Source organism: Rutidosis leptorrhynchoides, chromosome 4, assembly GCF_046630445.1.
Source record: "Rutidosis leptorrhynchoides isolate AG116_Rl617_1_P2 chromosome 4, CSIRO_AGI_Rlap_v1, whole genome shotgun sequence".
NCBI classification, from domain to species: Eukaryota; Viridiplantae; Streptophyta; class Magnoliopsida; order Asterales; family Asteraceae; genus Rutidosis; species Rutidosis leptorrhynchoides.
In genome coordinates, this window is record NC_092336.1 from 571,751,779 (window position 1) to 571,774,983 (window position 23,205).

Here is a 23,205-nt window from a genome sequence, read left to right on the forward strand (position 1 = left end):
GATCCATTTGTTTTTTTTTTTTTTTTTTTCTTTTAGTTGGTTTAGAATTAGAGGTAAATCAAATGTAAATTTGAATTACTAGCGTATTAAGCCATTGTAACGTGTTGATTGAGTCTACTCTAGTTCCTTACTAGAGTGCTCTTTTTAGGATCTATTAATTATATTTCGATTGTTCCAAAAAAAAAAATATAATAATGTATATCAGTCATTAAGAAAATCCGAAAGTCAAACCACATTAACTTAATCCCCCACGTATTAAGGCAATTTAAAGAAAGTCTACATCAAAAAGATAACCACGCTTTTAAACAACTAAAGATCTTTCTTCTTTTACCAAATCCAACATCATTAATTAATTATTACGGATTAATTAATTAATATATGAAAAAAGATTTTAATTAGCTCGTGTCCATAAAAGACATTGATAATTTTTTTATATAATGCCACGTACATATAACTATTTTTATCCGCACAAAACTAAAACTGTTTTAAAAAGTTAATGTAGTAGAAAAGTATACTACGGAGTATTTGTTTAGTGATGTATGAATAATTTTAATGGTGTACAAGTCATATTTGTTTCAAAAAAAAAATTTAGAACTTACAATTAGAACATACTATATAAAAGTATAAGTAACAAATTAAAATAACACGTATGAAATAAAAAAGGTGATAATTAAGAACAACTTAATTAAATTAAATATAGCTTAACGTACAACGCGAAATGCATATTAGCGAAAATTAACCAAATTCTAGTACTTCAAAAATAATAACAATAAAAAATCTGAATATCCGCGCGCATATTTGGATTTTAGTTGGCTTCTATACGAAGAAGTCTAATCTATCTATCTATAGTTAATATTAAATTCCTATAATGATGTTGTCATTATTATGTTAATTTCTTTGTTAAGAAAAAATCAAAAGAAAAAGAAAAAAAATCTAAGCATGGTAGGTGATGTCATTAATCTAAATAATTTTAAATTAAAATTAAATCTTATTAATTAATTATCATTATTAAATCTTATTTATGCTAATTTCTTTGTTAAGAAAAAATCAAAAGAAAAAGAAAAAAATTAAGCATTGTAGGTGATGTTATTAATCTAAATAATTTTAAATTAAAATTAAATCTTATTAATTAATTATCATTATTAAATCTTATTAATAATTATTTAAATTAAATAATTTTGAATTCTTTTAATTAATTATTTTGAATTGAGTAAACCAATTCTAAATTTGTATTTTTATTTACAATTTTAAAATAAAATGACAACCAATATTATCTCTTATGATAGGATATGGATTGTTTAAATATGCATTTTATGTATTTGATGAAATGTTCAGCTGACGAGTTTTTTAGTCGAACTCTGTGGTTCCACGGGTCATTAAACTAAATGACTTTGGTATTTACGTTCACTTAATACCTAAAACATATTATTAAACTATTTCGTTTAAACAAACCCGTGGTTTCACGGGTCATTTCACTAGTAAAAAGTTATACGCCTAATAATCTAGTTAATTCTTATACTCAATCCTATTATATTAATTTGTTTATAATAAATTATTACCTAGTAGATTATATTATAGACATAAAATAATGCTCCATAATAGTACAGTAATAGATTAGGAATGTCATAAAAATCCGTATCAAATGGTAAAATTTAAAACCCAATATTTATGAGTCGGATTCAGGACGAGTAAATGGGTCTAGGACCTGATATGAGAATGATTTTAACTTTCGCGAATCGTAGTTCATATACCCGGCCCGTAAACCCAATAATCCGGCCCGTAAATTTGATTTACTCAGTCCATATACCCGATTACTCAGCCCGTATGCCATAAAAAAAACTCGAGTACCCGTGAAAAATTTGTTTATCCGATAGTTCATAAGTAAATGGAGACCTGATACCGTGAAAAACTCGTTTACGCGCTAGTTACTAATTAAATGAAGACTCAACTGATCAAAATTTAAAGCGAATTTTTTAATCAAGTTCGATCTTGTTTTGCCTAATCCCGACCCAAACGGAGCCGATGACATCTCTACAAAGATAATGGCAAAGAAAAATCGCTTCCATTTATAGATTATAGATTAGATAGATGATTAGACAACAGTTGGAAGGTAATTATTATGTATTTATGACACATGCCCACGGCACACCGTTAGCGAGCCAAAACATATTTGAATAAAAAATTCTTCCGAATATATTTACTTAAATTAAATCAAAACAAGTCAGCTACTCCATATCTTATAAACACCCAAAGCCACCTTCTTTAATCTTACATACATCCAATCCAAATTAAACTCAACCATGGTTTATTCTTCTTCCGATCACCCTACAGCTTCCTCATCTGAACTCTCATTACGCGAGATCCCCGGTACTTACGGTAAACCATTCTTCGGTCCCATTAAAGACCGTTACGATTACTTTTACAATCAAGGCAAAGATGAATTTTTCACATCCAGAATCAAAAAATACAACTCAACTGTTTTCCGTACAAACATGCCCCCGGGGCCTTTTATTTCCTCCAATTCAAAAGTAGTAGCGGTCCTCGACTCCAAAAGTTTCACAATTCTTTTCGATAATTCAAAAGTCGAAAAGAAGAACATTCTAGATGGAACTTACATGCCTTCTTTGTCGTTTTTCGGCGGTTATCGACCTTGTGCGTTTTTAGACACTAATGAGTCTAATCACCACGCGTTAAAATCGTTTTTCATCTCGTTTATCGCTTCGTCTCATAAGAAATTCATTCCGTACCTCAGGATGAGCTTATCCGAGCTTTTCGAAAACCTAGAAACCGATATTTCAGATAAGAAATCAGCTGATTTCAACACTTTATCTGATAACATGGCGTTTGATTTCATGTTCAAGTTAGTTACCGGCGTTAATCCGTCTGAAACGAAATTGAAAGCAAAAGGTCCAACGACTTCTAACATATGGTTAGCACTTCAGTTAGCTCCGTTAGGTACATCTGGACTAAAATTCATCCCTAATTTCATCGATGACATAATTCACACCGTTAAATTACCGTTCTTCATAATCAAATCTGGCTACAAAAAGCTATACAACTCTATTTACGATTCCGCCACCGCATTGCTAGACGAAGCCGAAAAATCCGGGATTAATCGAGAAGAAGCATGTCATAATCTCGTTTTTCTCGCCGTGTTTAACGCGTTTGGCGGAATGAAAATTTTATTTCCGTCGTTGATTAAGTGGATCTCATCTGGAGGTAAAAGTTTACATGATCGTTTAGCTGAAGAGATTCGAACGGTAGTGAAAGAGGAAGGTGACGTCACTTTCTCCGCATTGGAGAAAATGACGTTAACTAAATCAGCTGTTTACGAAGCCTTACGTATCGATCCGCCCGTGCCGTTTCAGTACGCAACGGCACGGGAGGATCTCGTGATCGAGAGTCACGACTCGAAATTTGAAATTAAGAAAGGGGAAACGATATTCGGATACCAGCCGTTAGCGACGAAGGATCCGAAAGTGTTTGATAATCCGGAAGAATATGTGGCGGATAGATTTGTTGGTGAAGGTGAGAAGTTGATTAAGTATGTGTACTGGTCGAATGCTCGAGAAACTGATACTCCGTCACCGGATAATAAGCAATGTCCGGCGAAGGATCTGGTGGTTTTGTGTAGTAGGATGATGCTGGTGGAGCTATTTCTCCGGTATGATACATTCACGGCGGAGGTTGGGCAGGTGGCGCTTGGTGCGTCGGTCAAGATCACTTCGTTTACGAAGGCTACTTGTTAATTAAAAATTCGTGTGTTACAGACATTTCGTATTATTATTATTTTATTCTTATTATTATGTGTGAAATGTTTGTATATTATTATTTTTCTTTCTTTCTATCAATAAAAAAGGGGATTATGTGTATTGATATTATTATTAACGATATTTGAATTTGCGTTTAAAAGGTAAATTATTTAGCTATGACGTTTTAATTCGGAAGTAATTTATTACAAAAATAAATCGGCCTACCTATCTTCTACGAATATATCTGTGTTTTAATTTCAATCCTTATCCTTGTATAATTATTTAGGATGATACTTTTTAATGATTTAAATGCGGAGGTTATATTTGTCTGTCATATTTTTCAACCGTTACTTTACATTTCAAACTTTAATTAGTGAGTTAATACTTGGCCGGTATGACAAAAAAGTGGTTATAACGTTTAGTCTAAGAGAAAATAGTGTTTTCAAAAGTAAGGGTGCGTTTTTTTGGCTCTAATGGAATGATTTAACGCTGAATGTTGAACTATTCAGCATTCAGCGTGTTTGTATCTGAACCATTAAGAGTTAAAACATTCTCTTAACCATTAAACACTTAATTTTTTCGTAATATCTTTTTCAAATTATATCTGGAATCTTTAACAAACAAATATATTGTATTTTTTATTCATATAACACGTTAATAAGGTGATTTTATTTAATTCATATCGTTCATTTAAAATGATTATCAAACGGCTTATTTTCATTCAGAACAAACTTTATTCAGAGGCTCTGAACCATTCAGCGCTAATCATCCAGTTTTATCTAACGCACCATAAGTTAATAAATGCTTTTTCAATAAATTGTTTTAAAACTCAAAAGATAATTTGAAAACACAATATCAATTATCAAACACCCTCTTGCTTGATCTTTAAATTTTAAAAGAAATGTTTTTGTTGAACCATCCGTTTAATTCAAACTACACAAAAAAATCTCAAATTCAAATTTCGTTAGCAACATACTTTGAAGTAGTTATAGAAAATGATCGAAAACGATCATTAGATATCTCTATTAAGACGAGAAATACTTTTGTTCTCCATATAGCCTGACAAAAAACCGTAATCCTTTTAATGCGGTCGAACTGTCAAATTAGAGAAGTTATAGAATTAGCCAATTTTACCTCATATGTAACTGATGTTCTAGAATTACCAAGTATACTATTAGTGGAAGACTTGACACTTGGTGCGGAACTACGTGTTGTAAAAGAAGTTTTGATAATGCTTTAAGTACCTATATATACACCTACTGTGGAGTAGTTGTTTATTAAAGCCGTTATAGACCGAGCGGTAAACTCATGTGCCCACCTGATTTTGGGCCTCACCAGTCACTACCATCTTCTTTTTCCAACTTCGCCAGATATTTTTTTTCTTCATTTCAACTTTGCCATAAACAAAGATAATACGGAGGAGTAGCATAGGGTTTAACCTCAATCCTATCATTCATTTTATCTTAGTTTCTTTTTTTTTTTAACATTTTTATCACCTTTTCCTTTTTTGTTGTTTTTGTCTTCAAAAATTGAACAATTAAGTATCATCTCCCTTTTTTGTCTGTGTGTCTGTGGGTTTAGTTTAGTATTGTCTGTGGGTTTAACCTCAATCCTATCATTCATTTTATCTTAGTTTCTTTTTTGTCGTTTTTATCTTAGTTTCTTTTTTTTTTTTTTTTAACATTTTTATCACCTTTTCCTTTTCCATCGGTTGTATTACTATTGGTCAATGGGTTTAGTATTGTATTTTCAATGGTTAATCATGCACGTAGTTGGTGTACTTCAGTACTTGGTCTATCAATGTGTGAAGCGACGTTTGAACACAGGCTCGTGTAAAATAGATCCAGGCCCGGCTCAAAGGGGAGTACCGTAATCACTTGCTCAGGGCCCATTGTTTTTTAGACAAGTCATTTCTCCACTCAGAGTGAAAACACTCTCAAAAATAGAGGAAGTCATCCCTCTCTCTATTTGACGGATAGAGAGATTGCTTCCGAGTGGACCTCCGGCCAATAAGTAGGAAAATGTTATAAAATATCTAGATTGGATGTTAATTTTATTATTATTATATTTCTTGCATAGTAATATTTTATATTATAAATAGACATGTATGGTAACCATTTAAGGTGTACCATTTCTCTTGAAATATAAATATCAATATTTCTTCTCTCTTATCTCTTTGTTCTTATAACCATTAAAGGTAGTTATAAGCCTACTGAATTATAACACGTTATCAGCACGAAGAGCTTAGTGCAATCAAAGGATATCTCAAACGATCACGAGTCACTGATCAAGGTATGAAATTATTAATAATTTTCAGACTCGAATATATCAAACTTTGGACTACTAACATTTTGAACTACTAATTTTTATTAAGTTCTTAGTGCATTTGTATTGTTCTTATTATATGGTTGGCTCTGCCACCTAAATTATATATGGTCGACACTGTCGCCTAACTATCATTTATGTTTACTAACTTTTATTAACTTCACTAACATTTATATTTATGTTATTTAAGTTATATATGGCCGGTTATACCGTCTAAATTATATTTTCTGTAATCTAACTCTTATTAACTTCACTAACATTTATATTTATGTTAATAAGACCTCATGATTGTACGCAACACGTCATTTGACAACACGGTACCATGGGTCGAGATTAATTCCGATCAATACGAATATGATGAGGTCTTTATATGTTATCTAACATTTATGATTACTTATGCAATTAATCATTATTTATTTCATGCATACTAATGTTTATTCTTAAATTTATAATCTTAAAAGTTAAAATAAAAAAAAGTAGTTTGTATTTTTATTAAAAGTAAATCTTAAAAGTTAAAATACAAAAGTAGTTTGTATTTTTATTAAAAGTAAATTTTAAAAGTTAAAATAAGAAAAAAAAGGAATGGTAAAATGGAGTAGCTTTTTGTCAAAAATGAAGTATTGAAAATGAAGTGGTCTCCTTCTATAATTAAAAAAAATATACTTTCATCAAATGAATTTTTTTTTGTGGCCGACAATTCCAAACACGAGTCAGTGTTTAGTTTATCAAGAATACCTCTTGCTTTGGTGAAAGGTCACGATCACGATATCGGGTGTTGTGAAAGAATTAAAAAAATTTAGTCAAGTGGCCTTTTAAAAACTAGAAAGTTTTTTTTTAAATAAAAAGTTTTTTATATATTTATAATTTACGGGTAACGAAAAAAAAAGGAAGATTTTTTTTTTAAAAAAAAACAAAGAAAGTGTTTAAATGAGTTTTACAGAAAGGAGGAAAGCAAAGTAAAAAAAAAACTTTTTTTTCCAAACTTGTCAAATGTTTTGTTAAAAACGTGACCGTTGAAAAAAGGAGGTTGAATAATAAAACTTAAAAAACAAATTATTTTTAAAAGAGTGTGCATCAAAATGACCCGTTTAATAATGGGGAGTTAAAAAGATAGTCAAATTGTTTCAACGAACAAGGGTTCAATTGGATGTTTCTTAAAAAAAAAAAAAAAATTTCCAAATTTCCAGTTATTTGATTTAAAAAAAAAAATCCGCGGGTACGGGTGATGGATCCAATGAATCCGCATCCACGACCCGCGGGTGCTATCCCTAATTGTGACAAGTACAAATCAACTAAAATGACGTTGGATCATGCTAAAATCACCAACATATTTTGTGCATCGTATTAGACGAAGTATAAGCTCAAAAGTTGGATATTTGTTTGCAAGTAACAAACTCAAAAGTATATTACCATTTCTAAAGACTCTTTTTATGATTAAAGAAACTCAGTGATCCCACATATTCCCACCTATATTAGTGTATTGAAAACAGTATCGTTTGCAAGTTTGCAACAATGCATTTTCTAATACTCCGTAGTTAATTGCTTCACATCTTGAGTTTGGCTGTAAGAAGGAAACCTATATACTCACATATTTCGTACGAAAGTATTAATGTTACAACTTTTTTTTGTGTGTTATCATTCGTACGTTATACTCACAGGTTTTTTAGGCTAATCATTCGCGTGAAAAACTATAGTTAAGTTGCAATCTTTGCTAACAAGACAATTCACACTACCGTTATAAATGTCTATTTCAACCAACTTGCTACATTAAGCAGTTTTTGACAGTCACGTCCTCAATCATGACATAATTTTTATGTACATATCTTCTACTGAAAATTAATATGCAAGGTACAACATATAACTATATGGTCAAATTCATTTGAGCCTTCGGAGTCACAAGTATATGATGTATATATATATTACTCAATTAACAAAATAGAAAATCGAAATTAATTCATATGAATAGTAAAACAAAATTAATTAATTTACTATTCACATAAAAAGCGCATATTATAAAAGCGCATATGATTAAAAGCGAATATGATGAAAAGCACAGCGCATATGATCAAAAGCGCATATGGTGAAAAAACACAGCGCATATGATTAAAAGCGTATATGGTGAAAAATATATATGATCAAAAGCGCATATGGTGATTAATGAAAAAGCACATATGATGATTAATGAAAAGTATATTGTGAAAAAGAATCACAAATGTTTCTTGAAAGAATTCAAGGTAAAGATATATGAACCAATTCATCCATCATGTGAACCATTTTGATATTTCATGGTTCTAATAGACGCATCTAGCGGATGGTCTCATATTTGTATGTTATCAAGCCATAATATGGCATTTGCAAAGTTTCTTGCACAAATTATTAAATTGAGAACACATTATTCTGATTACACCATTAAAAAGGATGAGACTTGATAATGCTGGTGAGTTAACATCTCAAGCATTTAATGATCATTATATATCTACAGGGATTGTTGTTGAACATCCAGTTGCTCATGTGCATACACAAAATTGGTTTAGCTAAATCAATAGATAAACGCTTGCAGCTAATAACTAGACAATTGATAATGAGTACAAAACTCTCAATATTTATATGTGGACATGTAAATTTACATGCTGCGACATTAATTCGCATTATACCATGTGGAAGTCATAAATATTTAACTTACTACTTGATTTTGGCCAAGAGCCAAATATTTTCCACCTTAGAACATTGGTTGTGCAGTGTATGTTCCAATTATATCACCACAACACGATAAAATGGTTTTTTCAAAGAAAGATGGTAATATATTTTGGATATAAAACATCTTCAATCATAAGATATACTAAACCCATGATGGGTGATATTTTTACAGCACGTTTTGCTGATTATCATTTTAATAAAACATTGTTCCCTAGATTAGGGGGAGAAATAAAAAAAAATAAAGAAAATGATGTTTCATGATGTGAACATCAATTAAGGTATATTGAACTCACACAAAAGAATGTGAAACGAAAGTTCAAAAATAATGCATATGCAAGAACTTGCAAATTAATTACTTTATGCATTTACAGATATAAAAAAAAGGTGACTAAATCATATATACCAGCGATAAATGCTCCAGCTCGAACTGAAATTCCAAAAGCTGGCAATAATGTCACTGTTGAGTCTTTGCCACGCATCAAACGTGGAAGATCAATTGGTTCCGAAGATAAAAATCCCCGAAAAAGAAAATCAGCTGATAATGAGGTAAAAGAAAGTGTTCAAGAAGAACCACAAATTAATATTCCTTCTGCAGAGGATATTGATAAATGTAAATACATAAATTGCGATAAATTATGCAATATTATGGAACCGAAATGAAATGAAAAATCTTGATGAGATATTTTCATATAATATTACAATGACATCATGAATAAAGATGATGATCTAGAACCAAAATCTGTCACTGAATATCAAAATAGACATGATTGAGCTCAATGGAAAGGAGAAATACGAGCTGAATTAGAATCGCTCAATAAAAAAAAGTTTTCGGATTAATCGTTATCACTTTTAAAGATGTGAAACGTATGGGATACAAATGAATTTTTATCCGAAAAAGAAATGTGCAAATGAAGTTACAAGGCAAAACTAGACTTGTAACTCAAAATTTCCCACAAAGACCGAAAATGAATTATGAGGAAAACTTATCCTCCTGTAATGGATACAATTACTTATTAGATACTTAATCAACCTGGTAGTTACTTAAATGAATCTCATGGATGTTGTAACTATTTATCTGTATGGATCACTTGATAGTGATATACATGAATATACCTGAAGGGTTTAAGGTATCATAAGCATCTAATGCAAAATCCAAGGGAATGTATTCTATTAAATCACAAAGATTTTTATATGGGTCTATACAATTGGGACGTATGTGGTATAACTGATTAAATGACTACTTGATAAAAAAAAGGGTATACATATAAACTTATTTTGCATGTATGTTTTATAAAAACAATGTTCGGATATGTGATCGTAGTTGTTTATGTCAATGTTCTTAACATCATATGAACAAATAAAGAGATCTATGAAATCATTCAACTTCTAAAGAATTATTTTGAAATGAAAGATCTTGAAAAAACCAAGTATTACCTTGGATTGCAAATTGAGCATATGCCTAATGGTTTACTTGTACATCAAACAACTTATACCGAAAAGATTTTAAAACATTTTTTTAAAAAGACAAACTCATTGTTGTTAGATCACTCAATATTGACACTGATCTATTTCATCCCTGCGAAGATCATGAAAATCTTAACAGATCGGAAGTTCCATATTTTAGTATAATTGAGGTTCTTATGTATCTTATAGATTGTACAAGACCTGACATTTCTCTTGCAGTTAATTTGTTGGCAAGATTCAGCTCAAATGACAATGGGGCGGGATCAAACGCATATTTTGATACCCTTGAGAAACTGCTTATTTAAAATTATTTTATTCTAACGCTTCAAAACAAGATTTAGTTGATTATGTATATGCAGGTCATTCATCAAATCATCATGGCGTTCTTAAAACAAACACTTGTTGCAACATCATCAAATCATGACGAAGTGATTGCATTATATGAAACTACTCGAAAATGTGTTTGGTTGAGATCAATGACACAAATCATTATTGATTCTTGTGGACTAGAACGCTATAAAAGACTAACAACTATCTTCACCAATAACTATATATGAAGATAATGCAGCTTGCATAATACAAATGAAAGAAGAGTATCAAAAGTGACAGAACAAAATATAAATGTTGATGAGGACGGTCATAAGTTTGATGGAAAAGAATGGTATGTTGGTAAGGCTCAGAAAAGACTACAAGGGAATAGGAATTGAAACAAGGGTTTGAGCAAACCATGAAGGAGAATGTAGACAAATCACAGGGGCTAAACTTGTACATAAAAGATTTAGATGATACAGTTTCAGATGAAAACCTCAGATTCTTCTCATATACTCAAGATCTCGTAAAAGACAACCAGATTAAAATGAGATACGTTCAATCAACAAACTCTGATGATCTTTATACCAAAGCACTACCAACTGCTATTTTCAGAACACACGTTCATAATATTGGCATGAGGCATGTTCAGAAGATGTAACAACTCAGGCGTTGCCTACTTGAGGGGGAGTCAACTCTATGCTGCACTCTTTTTCCCTTAGCTAAAGTTTTATCCCAATGGGTTTTCTTTAGCAAGGTTTTTAACGAGGCAGTACTAGTTATTCTCTAATAAAATTGTCATCCAAGGGGGAGTGTTATAAAATATCTAGATTGGATGTTAATTTTATTATTATTATATTTCTTGCATAGTAATATTTTATACTATAAATAGACATGTATGGTAACCATTTAAGGTGTACCATTTCTCTTGAAATATCAATATCAATATTTCTTCTCTCTTCTCTCTTTGTTCTTATAACCATTAAAGGTAGTTATAAGCCTACTGAATTATAACAATATAAGCCTACTGAGAAAGAGGTTGAAGAGAGGTGTGATGTATTTAATGTATTTAATATACATATTAAATTAGCATATATTTATGATATTAATAAATAAAACCCCATCGTATATGTTATAATAATAATAAAATATATCAATATCGTGCTGATAACGTGTTATAATTCAGTAGGCTTATAACTACCTTTAGTGGTTCTTGATTGTAGAAGGTATATAGAGATAGAGATACTGTAAAACTGAGAAAACAAAGGTTGAACAAAAGGTATGAGTAATTGGTTTTTTATTTATAGAAAAATGTACAATGAGAGTTTGGTGACATTTGGAATCTAGAGAGAGAGAGTGTTTTGTTAACCAAAAAAATACATACCATAAACTCTAACTCAACACACCTATTTATACTCAAAAAAATATACTATGCAATATCTATAATAATAATAAAATTATCATCCAATTATTACTTTTATAACACTCCCCCTTGGATGATAATTTTATTAGTGAATAACTAGTACTGCCTCGTTAAAAACCTTGCTAAAGAAAACCCTTTGGGATAAAACTTTAGCTAAGGGAAAAAGAGTGCAGCATAGAGTTGACTCCCCCTCAAGTAGGCAACGCCTGAGTTGTTACATCTTCTGAATCATGCCTCATGCCAATATTATGAACGTGTGTTCTGAAAATAGCAGTTGGAAGTGCTTTGGTGAAAAGGTCAGCAGAGTTTTTGCTGGACTGAACATATCTCATTTCAATCTGGTTGTCCTTAATGAGATTTTGAGTGTATGAGAAAAATCTAGGGGGTATGTGTTTTGTTCGGTCACTTTTGATATACCCTTCTTTCATCTGTGTTATGCAAGCTACATTATCTTCATAGATAGTTGTTGAACTTTTATTGCGTTCTAGTCCACAAGAATCAGTAATGAGTTGTGTCATTGATCTCAACCAAAAACATTCCCGACTGGCTTCATGTAATGCAATTACTTCGGCATGATTTGATGATGTTGCAACAAGTGTTTGTTTTTGAGAACGCCATGATATTGCGGTACCTCCATTTAGGAATACATATCCATTTTGAGATTTAGCTTTATGTGGATCAGATAAATAACCTGCATCTGCATAATCAACCAAATCTTGTTTTGATTCGTTAGAATAAAATAATTATAAATCAGTAGTTCCCCGAAGGTATCAAACTATTTGTTTGATCCCATTCCAATGTCTTTTGGTAGGGGCTGAGCTGAACCTTGTCAACAAATTAACTGCAAAAGAAATGTCAGATCTTGTATAATCTATAAGATACATAAGAACCTCAATTGCACTAAAATATAGAACTTCCAATCTGTTAAAATTTTCATGATCTTCGCAGGGATGAAATAGATCAGTGCCAATATTGAGTGATCTAACAACAATGAGTTTGTCTTTAAAAAAAATGTTTTAAAATCTTTTCGGTATAAGTTGTTTGATGTACAAGTAAACCATTAGGCATATGCTCAATTTGCAATCCAAGGTAATACTTGGTTTTTTCAAGATCTTTCATTTCAAAATAATTCTTTAGAAGTTGAATGATTTCATAGATCTCTTTATTTGTTCATATGATGTTAAGAACATTGACATAAACAACTACGATCTCATATCCGAACATTGTTTTTATAAAACATACGTGCAAAATAAGTTTATATTTATACCCTTTTTTTTATCAAGTAGTCATTTAATCGGTTATACCACATACGTCCCGTTTGTATAAACCCACTTAGAAATCTTTGTGATTTAATGGAATATATTCCCTTGGGTTTTACATTAGATGCTTATGATACCTTAACCCTTTAGGTATATTCATATATATCACTATTAAGTGATCCATACAGATAAGTAGTAACAACATTCATGAGATGCATTTAAATAACTACCAGGTTGATTAAGTATCTAATAAGTAATTGTATCCATTACAGGAGGATAATTTTTCCTCCTAATTCATTTCTGGTCTTTGTGGGAAATATTGAGTTACAAGTCTAGTTTTGCCTTGTAACTTCATTTGCACATTTCTTTTCGGATAAAAATTCATTTGTATCCCATACGTTTCACATCTTTAAAAGTGATAACGATTGATCCGAAAACTTTTCTTTTATCGAGCGATTCTAATTCAGCTCTTATTGCTCCTTTCCATTGAGTTCAATCATGTCCATTTTGTATATTCAATGACAGATTTTAGTTCCAGATCATCATCTTTATTCATGATGTCATTGTAACATTATATGAAAATATCTCATAGAGATTTTAGTTTCATTTCGGTTCCATAATATTGCATAATTTATCGCAATTTTAGTATTTACATTTATCAATATCCTCTGCAGAAGGAATATTGATTTGTGGTTCTTCTTGAACACTTTCTCTTACCTCATTATCAGCTGATTTTCTTTTTCGAGGATTTTTATCTTCGGAACCAATTGATCTTCCACGTTTGATGCGTGGCAAAGACTCAACAGTGACATTATTGCCAGCTTTTGGAATTTCAGTTCGAGCTGGAGCATTTATAGCTGGTATATATGATTTGGTCACTTTTTTTTTATCTGTAAATGCATAAAGTAATTAATTTGCAAGTTCTTGAATATGCATTATTTTTGAACTTTCGTTTCACATTCTTTTGTGCGAGTTCAATATACCTTAATTGATGTTCACATCATGAAGCATCATTTTATTTTTTATTTTTATTTCTCCCCCTAATCTAGGGAACAATGTTTTATTAAAATGACAATCAGCAAAACGTGCTGTAAAAACATCACCCATCATGGGTTCAATATATCTTATGATTGAAGATGTTTTATATCCAAAATATATTACCATCTTTCTTTGAAGAACCATTTTATTGTTTTGTGGTGATACAATTGGAACATACACTGCACAACCAATGTTCTAAGGTGGAAAATATTTGGCTCTTGGCCAAAATCAAGTATTAAGTGAAAATATTTATGACTTCCACATGGTATAATGCGAATTAATGTCGCAGCATGTAAATTTACATGTCCACATATAAATATTGAGAGATTTGTACTCATTATCAATTGTCTAGTTATTAGCTGCAAGCGTTTATCTATTGATTCAGCTAAACCAATTTTGTGTATGCACATGAGCAACTGGATGTTCAACAACAATCCTTGTAGACATATAATGATCATTAAAAGCTTGAGATGTTAACTCACCAGCATTATCAAGTCTCATCCTTTTAATGGTGTAATCAGAATAATGTGTTCTTAATTTAATAATTTGTGCAAGAAACTTTGCAAATGCCATATTATGGCTTGATAACACACAAACATGAGACCATGCGTTAGATGCGTCTATTAGAAAAATGGTCCACATGATGGATGAATTGGTCCATATATATACCCTTGAATTATTTCAAGAAACATTGGTGATTATTTCTCAATGTGCTTTTCATTAATCGCCATATGTGATTTTCATTAATCACCATATGTGTTTTTCGTTAATCACTATATGTGCTTTTCATTAATCACTATATGTGCTTTTCATTAATCACCATATGTGATTTTCATTAATCACCATATGTGCTTTTCATCATATATCATTTTCACCATATGCGCTTTTAATCATATGTGCTGCGTTTTTCGTCATATGCACTTTTCATTATATGCGCTTTTAATTATATGCGATGCGCTTTTCATCATATGCGCTTTTTATCATATGCGCTTTTAATCATATGCGCTGTGCTTTTTATCATATGCGCTTTTTATCCTATGCGCTTTTCGGTGCTACATAGATATTTCTCATTTTCGATTATCATTGACTGATAATCATATCCATTATGATATATATCAGAGAAACTTAACAAATTTCTCTTTGATTTGGGAGAAAACAAGACATTGTTTACCAAAAAATTCGTACCATTTGGTAATATGAAATTTTGCCTTTTTCATTTCTTATATCAAGTTTGCAAGAGCTGATATAGTATTTATAATTCCTTCTTTTGATTTAAATCAATGAAATATTTTTTAGATTTGATCATAGTGTAAATGTTACTACTATCTGCAATACATAGGTCTTTACCATTTAATTGATGTTGTATTTCTGCAGGATTCATACTAAAACTTCAAATAAGATAAGCAAATAATGAGTTATATTTCAGCAAGATAATCAAATTATATTACCTGCAAACAAGTTATAATCTGAAGTACATAAAAGATAACACTTAATAAAACATATGCGTTATGGTCTAAAACCATTTATTTATGAGTGATACATAAAAAAACTAGGCATCTTAGAAAATTCAAACCATTCAAGTCTCAAGGTAGTTCAGGGTTAATTTAATCAAGATTTGTCAACAGATTCACTCTCGTTTTCTTTTCTTTTGGGACTTATTTGTAGAGCTAAACAAGATGTTCATGTATTCAAGAAATACTAGACTGATGATCCACGTTACCAGATCATTAATAAGAATCTCCGGAATTCTTATAAGAGCGTCTACTAATATCTTTAATTTTATTCTTTCATGGATCACCGTTATTATTATTTTTTTTTATTTTTATTTTTTGATAATTAATATCGTATCTATCTTTGAGTATTTTCCATAATACACTTGGATTTTCGATCATATAATATGTAGATTCTAAGGACTCGTCAATATGTTTGCTAAGAAAAATACTTACTATTGCTTTCTCTTGTTCGGATTAATTGTTATTTTCATTCAGGGTTTCTAAAATACCGTTTGATTCGAGATGTTTTTCTACATTCATAATCCATGTTAAGTAGTTGTTCCCACTTGTTCTAAATGAGCAAATTTAAGCCTTTTCAAATTCGACATTTTCTATTATCAAAAAGATGAATAACATAAATCATAATCATAATCAACTTCTATTCATAGACAAATAATAAAATGAAATTAGAATCATTTTAAATTCATAAGTAGCAAACAACAGAATAATGGTATGATTACAAATAATAAAACCATAAGGGCAGGATAGAATATAGGTTCACCCGGTGGTATATTAGCAACAATGATGATAGTTAATATGACCAATACAATAGAAAAAATCATCCTTGTGTGAATCATTTTTACAAAAACTTTTTGAGAGTAGTAATCTGAAAAATGAAGATTGATTTGTGAAAATGTGAAAACGGAGATGTTTATTTTATATTTGAAAAATATAGTTGTTGTAACGTCGTCAGTTGACGTTAACAACCGTCATGTGTATATGACCGTTGTAACGTCGTTAGTTGACGTTAACGAATAAAGTCACTATATCAAAACGCGTATGAGTAATATAAAGGCCAAGATTTTTTTTCTTATTTTAACTTTTAAGATTTACTTTTAATAAAAATACAAATTACTTTTTCTTATTTTAACTTTTAAGATTTACTTTTAATAAAAATACAAACTACTTTTCTTATTTTAACTTTTAAGATTTACTTTTAATAAAAATACAAACTACTTTTTCTTATTTTAACTTTTAAGATTTACTTTTAATAAAAATACAAACTACTTTTTCTTATTTTAACTTTTAAGATTTACTTTTAATAAAAATACAAACTATTTTTTCTTATTTTAACTTTTAAGATTTACTTTTAAGAATAAACATTAGTATGCATGAAATAAATAATGATTAATTGCATAAGTAATCATAAATGTTAGATAACATATAAAGACCCCATCGTATTCGTATTGATCGGAATTAATCTCGACCCATGGTACCGTGTTGTCAAATGACGTGTTGCGTACATAAAGTACCGTGTTGTCAAATGACGTGTTGCGTACAATCATGAGGTCTTATTAACATAAATATAAATGTTAGTGAAGTTAATAAGAGTTAGATTACAGAAAATATAATTCAGGCGGTATAACCGACCATATATAACTTAAATAACATAAATATAAATGTTAGTGAAGTTAATGAAAGTTAGATTACAGAAATATAATTCAGGCGGTATAACCGACCATGTATAACTTAAATAACATAAATATAAATGTTAGTAAAGTTAATAAAAGTTAGATTACAGAAATATAATTCAGGCGGTATAACCGACCATATATAACTTAAATAACATAAATATAAATATTAGAGAAGTTAGTAAAAGTTAGATTACAGAAATATAATTCAGGTGGTATAACCGACCATATATAACTTAAATAACATAAATATAAATGTTAGTAGTCCAAAATTTGATATATTCGAGTCTGAAAATTATTAATAATTTCATACCTTGATTAGTGATTCGTGATCGTTTGAGATATCCTTTAATTAACTAAGCTTTTCGTGCTGATAACGTGTTATATTTCAGTAGGCTTATAACTACCTTTAGTGGCCTGGTTCAATATATTCAAATTGAAAGAACCAATAAAAGAGAGATGTGTTGTAGAAGATATATGAGAGAAAGAGGTTGAAGAGAGGTGTGATGTATTTAATGTATATGTGTTAAACTCGGAATAATAATAACTTATTTTAGAAAATTAACATAAGACATGTTGAAACATTTTTGTCACATTTAGCTCATCAAGTCTCATACTTATCATTGATAGATTTTATCACGTCTAGGAGATGTTTACTTTTTTCTTGTATTAAGTCCTACTTTCATTTACCTTTGTTTGGAAAAAGGTTTTTTTTTACTTTGCTTTCCCCCTTTCTGTAAAACTCAAAATTTAAAAACAAAATAAAATTGAGACGCCATGAAAAAGGTAAAATCAAATTTTCATGAGTTTTGAAATCCTGCCTGAAATTTAATTTAAGCTCTAAGAGTCGGTCAACTCGCCAATAAATCGCGCTTGATGTCGACTCAATAAGTAGAGCCGTTACATTTTGAACAGAAAGAGATATTCAAATTTTATTTTAAAAAGTTTATAAAGGAGGCTCAGATGTGTTTACTAACAGGACAAGTGTAGACGTTTATACTTAGGATCTTAGATCGCTTGCAATCTATCCTAGAGGCGGAATACACTAGAACAGGGTTAAACCGAGATATGGGTTGTTTCGGGATCGAATAGATCAAACCTAGAGCCAAAACTAGATTAGATCGACACCTAGACGATATATTTCGGTGGTATATGGTGTTAGGGTTCTCTGGAGACGAAAACCTACGACTTAGGGTGAATGGGACGAGTAACCTCATCAAAGAAGTCTAAACCCGTATATATAGTGAACACAGACACACTCGGTCGAGTGTCTGTGTACACTCGGTCGTCTGACTGACACAGTCGGTCGAGTGTCTATATACACTCGGTCGACTGTGTGCAGTTTAACATATTAATCATTTAATAAATTAAGTACACACAAACACAAATATAATCAATAGTCTTGAGTAAACATTATTACATAACCGAAATGTGTTAAACATAAAAGCAAATAACGGCTGGGAATTCATGCACCAACAACAAGAGGATTAATCCGCCATGGCTTCCAAGCTAACCCTAATTTCACCGGATCATCTGTCTTCATCACCGTTCTGTTTTTGGTTCTCCAACACCACAAAAAGACGAAGGAAGTGAAGACAAAAGGTAGACTAAAGATTGTTTATGAGGTTATAGAAGCCGAAATCAAAACTCAGGAGGTGTCTACATTCCAATTTTTATTGCTACTGTTTTGTGAGATTGCTTTTGAGATGTCTCTCTTGATTCCTTCACTTACCCATTTTCAATTAGACAAATCACAAACACAATCATACACACAAGATCTATAATCTGAGTTTTGACCTAATATAAAACACAAACTTGGGGGAAATGTTCGCAGGCTGCAAGTGGGTTTTAAAAAGAAAGGCTTTTGCTCAACAATTGAATGGCTTTTGCTCAACAATTTAATGGCATTGGGTTATTAAAGATTTTGATTTAGGATTTTGATTTGGGTAGATGAATTTGGGGTTTTTATTTGAGTAGATGAATTTAGTATTTTGATTGATTGAATTTTTTACATCAGTAGTCCCTTCTTTTTAGTGATGAAGAGTAAAAGGACGAATTTACCCTCACATGCAATGCACATGTCAAGAGTTAACGGATTTTTTTAACGGTAAGTTCACGGAGGGATGCTGATTGCAAATTTTTGGAAAATAAAGGATTCTAAAGGCAAAAAAAAACTCAAGGGACGCTGTTAGCAATATGAGGTATAATACAGGGACCAACGGAGCAAAAAAGTCTTCTATTTTGCTCTAACAATTACCTTTTAAAAAAAAAATCCCGTTAAAAAAATTAATTATACGATCTACAGAAAAAGGAATTAACGTCCATTGTTTCCTAATGAATCGAGTATGAAGGAATCAAGTGGTTCGAGTTTTCGGTCAGTTCCCATTCGCCTTTATAAAATTTGCTTTATTAACCTTAAGAATTAAAATTAAGATTATGAATTATTATGATTATGATAAAGTTATAAATTATAGATTAATTCATCTACGAAATGGCAATAGGCATACCCCATGCAATTAGTTAATTCTACAAGTCTCCAAATGTTAAAGGAAATGAAAAATGAGTTTTGCTTCACACTTTGCCTAACTCTTTTTCATACAATACAAAGGTAAGCTAACTCATCTTGCCAAGCATCATGTTTTCATCAAAGTTTTAACCCGTAATTCTTGGAATGTCATGACAATGACTAAGAAACTAAACCTTAATCAATAAATTCCACAAAATGTATCAACATATTTTACCTTTTTTGCTCACCCAAGGTGGCATATAACAAGGGTGACACTTAAATCTTCATCAACACATGCCTGATAATACACCAAAAAGTTACAGATATGACTTGCATTTCCTAGAGTTTTTTATAAGCAAGTTATTTGTACCAATTGTTGTCCCTTTAAAGAAAGATATACAAATCCTAATGCTTTATCTTTATATATGAATCACCACACCTTCTAACCCTTAAACGTCTTACAATCTACTTTCAAACTTACACATAACCATCATGAAATATAATGAGATTTCTCATTTCAGCCACCCTGAACACCAGCTCATATACGACTACACTCAAGTCCCGTTCAAGTGCGACGGCTGCAATGAACCTGGAATAGGGTCCAACTACAAGTGCAACACATGCAACCATGACTTACATGTTCATTGTGCTCTCCCATCCCCATCCATATCCCACCCTTTCTACACCAAGTGCACTTTCGAGTTCCTGACCACCCCACCGGGTTCAGCACCGCGTTACTGCAACGCTTGCCAAAAAGATATTTCTGGCTTCGTCTACCACTGCAAGGCGTGCGGGTTTGACCTACACCCATGTTGCGCAAAGCTTCCAACCATGTTGGATGATGGGGAGGTCAAGTTATACTTATGTCGCAAGGTGGGATCCGCCTGCCATAAATGTGGTAAAAAGGGACGAAGTTGGAGCTATAGGTCAATGTGCAAAAAGTATAATTTGCATGTGGCGTGCGCAAAGGAGATGTTGGTGGACAGTTGGCACGCTATATATTATGGTGGGGTAGAGAATAGTAATTACGGTGACGAAGTGTACGGGCAAAACTGGAAACTAGAGACGCGAATTCCAAGCTTAAAAGGGACCCTACAGAGTTATCATCACAAGGGTAAAAAGAGTAGAAAGAAAATGAAGAAATGTTGTCGAATAGCTGGTTTAGCGGTACAGTTTGTGATATCAGCAGTTCTCGGTGATCCAACTACTCTAATCGCCGGTGTTATTGGTGCTTTAATTTCAAAATAGAAAACACATTATTTTATTCTTTATACTCATAAACTAGATCATATATTCATATATTGCATCTTCTGTAAATTTAGTATTTATTGAAAATGTGACTTAGAAGTTCCAAAATAAACAAGTAGTTATCATCAAACCTCGAGTTTCCAATGGGCAAATTGATCCATAGAACTCAGATTGTAATTGATCACTGAAATCAACGTCCTTGTTGAAGACCTCTAAGAATGAAACTTGATATACAAACGACTGAATGAAAAGACTCATTTACCCCCACCCATAACTTACATCTGGTAATGTAACAGCAGACTTAAAAGGAATCTCAACTCTTTCTTTCACAAGGCAGCGCGTTACACCATTTTCAATTACCATAATCTTGCCAGGTGGACATGTGACCCTCGTTTCCGCCTTTTCTTCATTCCCCATCTCTTGAGCCGGACCCAAAACCTTGAATTCAGTCCCTCTTCTGTTTAGTCTCGGTTCAAAACCGGATAGATGCATAACAGCTATAAAACCAACAAAGGTAAAAACTGTTTTTGCAGCTGCACCAATTACTTTACCCAATCCTTTCAACGAGTTTCTGGACTTCGATTCAACAACACTACCATTTGGGTTACAGTTTGGATGATCATTTTGAGGGACTTTGGTTGTTACAATAAAATGGGATAAGTGACCATTGTCATGTGCTAAGGAGGACGTAGGACGTGTTGGATAAGGAGGAAGAAGAAGAAGATCGTTGCTATCCATCTCTACCGTTGAGCTAGCAAAAGCAGTAGCTTCGTGTATGACTTCCAAATCTTCGCCGTTGTACGCTTTTAGCGATTGGAGTAACTTCTTGCGACTATGATCAATCTCAGCAAGAGATGCTTGCTTTTCATACAATTGTTGTTGTTGTAATGCCTGAAATATGAAATGACAGGCATAGCATATAGTGAGATTCAATTCGCCTATCTGATACAAATCCAATATATCTACAACATTACTTACTAGTTACTACTTTTACTGGTTTAATTTATGGAAGAAAAAAAACAAACTTCTGGTTCGTTCGTCCCAGGTCGCAGTGACAATAACTCATGTTTATATGATGTTCGTGTCTTATGCTATATAACTCTCACCATAATTAACTGTAAAATTATGTAACGGAGTTAACATTAACAGTGTTTCACCTCATAGAATCACAAAATAAATCCCAACATCGGAGGATTTTAAAATTAGGGTTTGTAAAATAGCCCTAAAATTGAAGTGAAACTAGACCTGTAACGAAGACAATTGAGCCTCAAGAGCTTCGAGTGAATCGCGAATGTTTAAAAGGCTTTCAGTTTCTTCTTCATCATCATCTTCGTATTGCGTGTTTGATGTTGGTGCTAGGGTTTGAGTTGTGGAATCTAAAGAAGAAGAAGAAGATGAATTGTGAATGGAATTGGTGATTTTGGATCGGAGCTCCGAAGCTCGAGAAAGTACCAAGGTAATACGTTCTTCATCCATCATTTACAAACACACACACACACACACACAATTTGGTGGAGTTGTATGTGGTTGTTATGATAGGGTTTTGGTTTCCACTTTTTTTTTTTTTTTTTTTTTTTTTTTATCATAAACAGCGCCGAAATAGAAAATACTCCGTATGCTTTAACTTAAGGATTAATTTGATTTGAATCGATTTATGTAAACTTAATTATCTATTTAATTTTTAATTATATTTGTAATAATTATATAAGTTTAATTCTCTAGATTAATTTAGAAGCATAACTGTAAATTTATGAAACAAAAGTGTACATTAATCAAAAAGTAGTGTTTGAGTATCACCTCCCTAATTCTAAGGATATATATAAATATATAAAAATTTAAGGTGATACTTACACACTAGTTTTTGATCCATATATACTTTTTATCATAAAACTTACAATTATATCCCTAAGTTTATTTAGGAAATCTAACTTCTATTATTGTAATTAAGGGTATAATATTAACTTAGGTGTGTATAAATCAAAATTGGTATGTGTGACTAT

The 23,205-nt window shown here is 31.5% G+C and overlaps 3 protein-coding genes across 3 annotated transcripts; 2 read left to right on the forward strand and 1 right to left on the reverse strand.

The window, feature by feature from the left end:
- Positions 1–2,198: 2,198 nt before the first annotated feature.
- On the forward strand, positions 2,199–3,874 carry LOC139845413 (allene oxide synthase 3-like). Its single transcript, XM_071835674.1, has one exon. The coding sequence runs from the start codon at positions 2,301–2,303 to the stop codon at positions 3,747–3,749; it is 1,449 nt and encodes a 482-aa protein (XP_071691775.1). The 5' UTR covers positions 2,199–2,300; the 3' UTR covers positions 3,750–3,874.
- Positions 3,875–20,449: 16,575 nt separating this feature from the next.
- LOC139845415 (uncharacterized) lies at positions 20,450–21,238 on the forward strand. The gene has a single exon (XM_071835676.1). The coding sequence runs from the start codon at positions 20,450–20,452 to the stop codon at positions 21,203–21,205; it is 756 nt and encodes a 251-aa protein (XP_071691777.1). The 3' UTR covers positions 21,206–21,238.
- On the reverse strand, positions 21,226–22,697 carry LOC139845414 (plastid division protein PDV2-like). The gene is made up of 2 exons (XM_071835675.1): positions 22,451–22,697; positions 21,226–22,096 (listed from the first exon to the last, which is right to left on the reverse strand). Exons 1-2 carry the CDS (start codon positions 22,682–22,684, stop codon positions 21,464–21,466), a joined length of 867 nt encoding a protein of 288 aa, XP_071691776.1. The 5' UTR covers positions 22,685–22,697; the 3' UTR covers positions 21,226–21,463.
- Between the last annotated feature and the right edge of the window lie 508 nt (positions 22,698–23,205).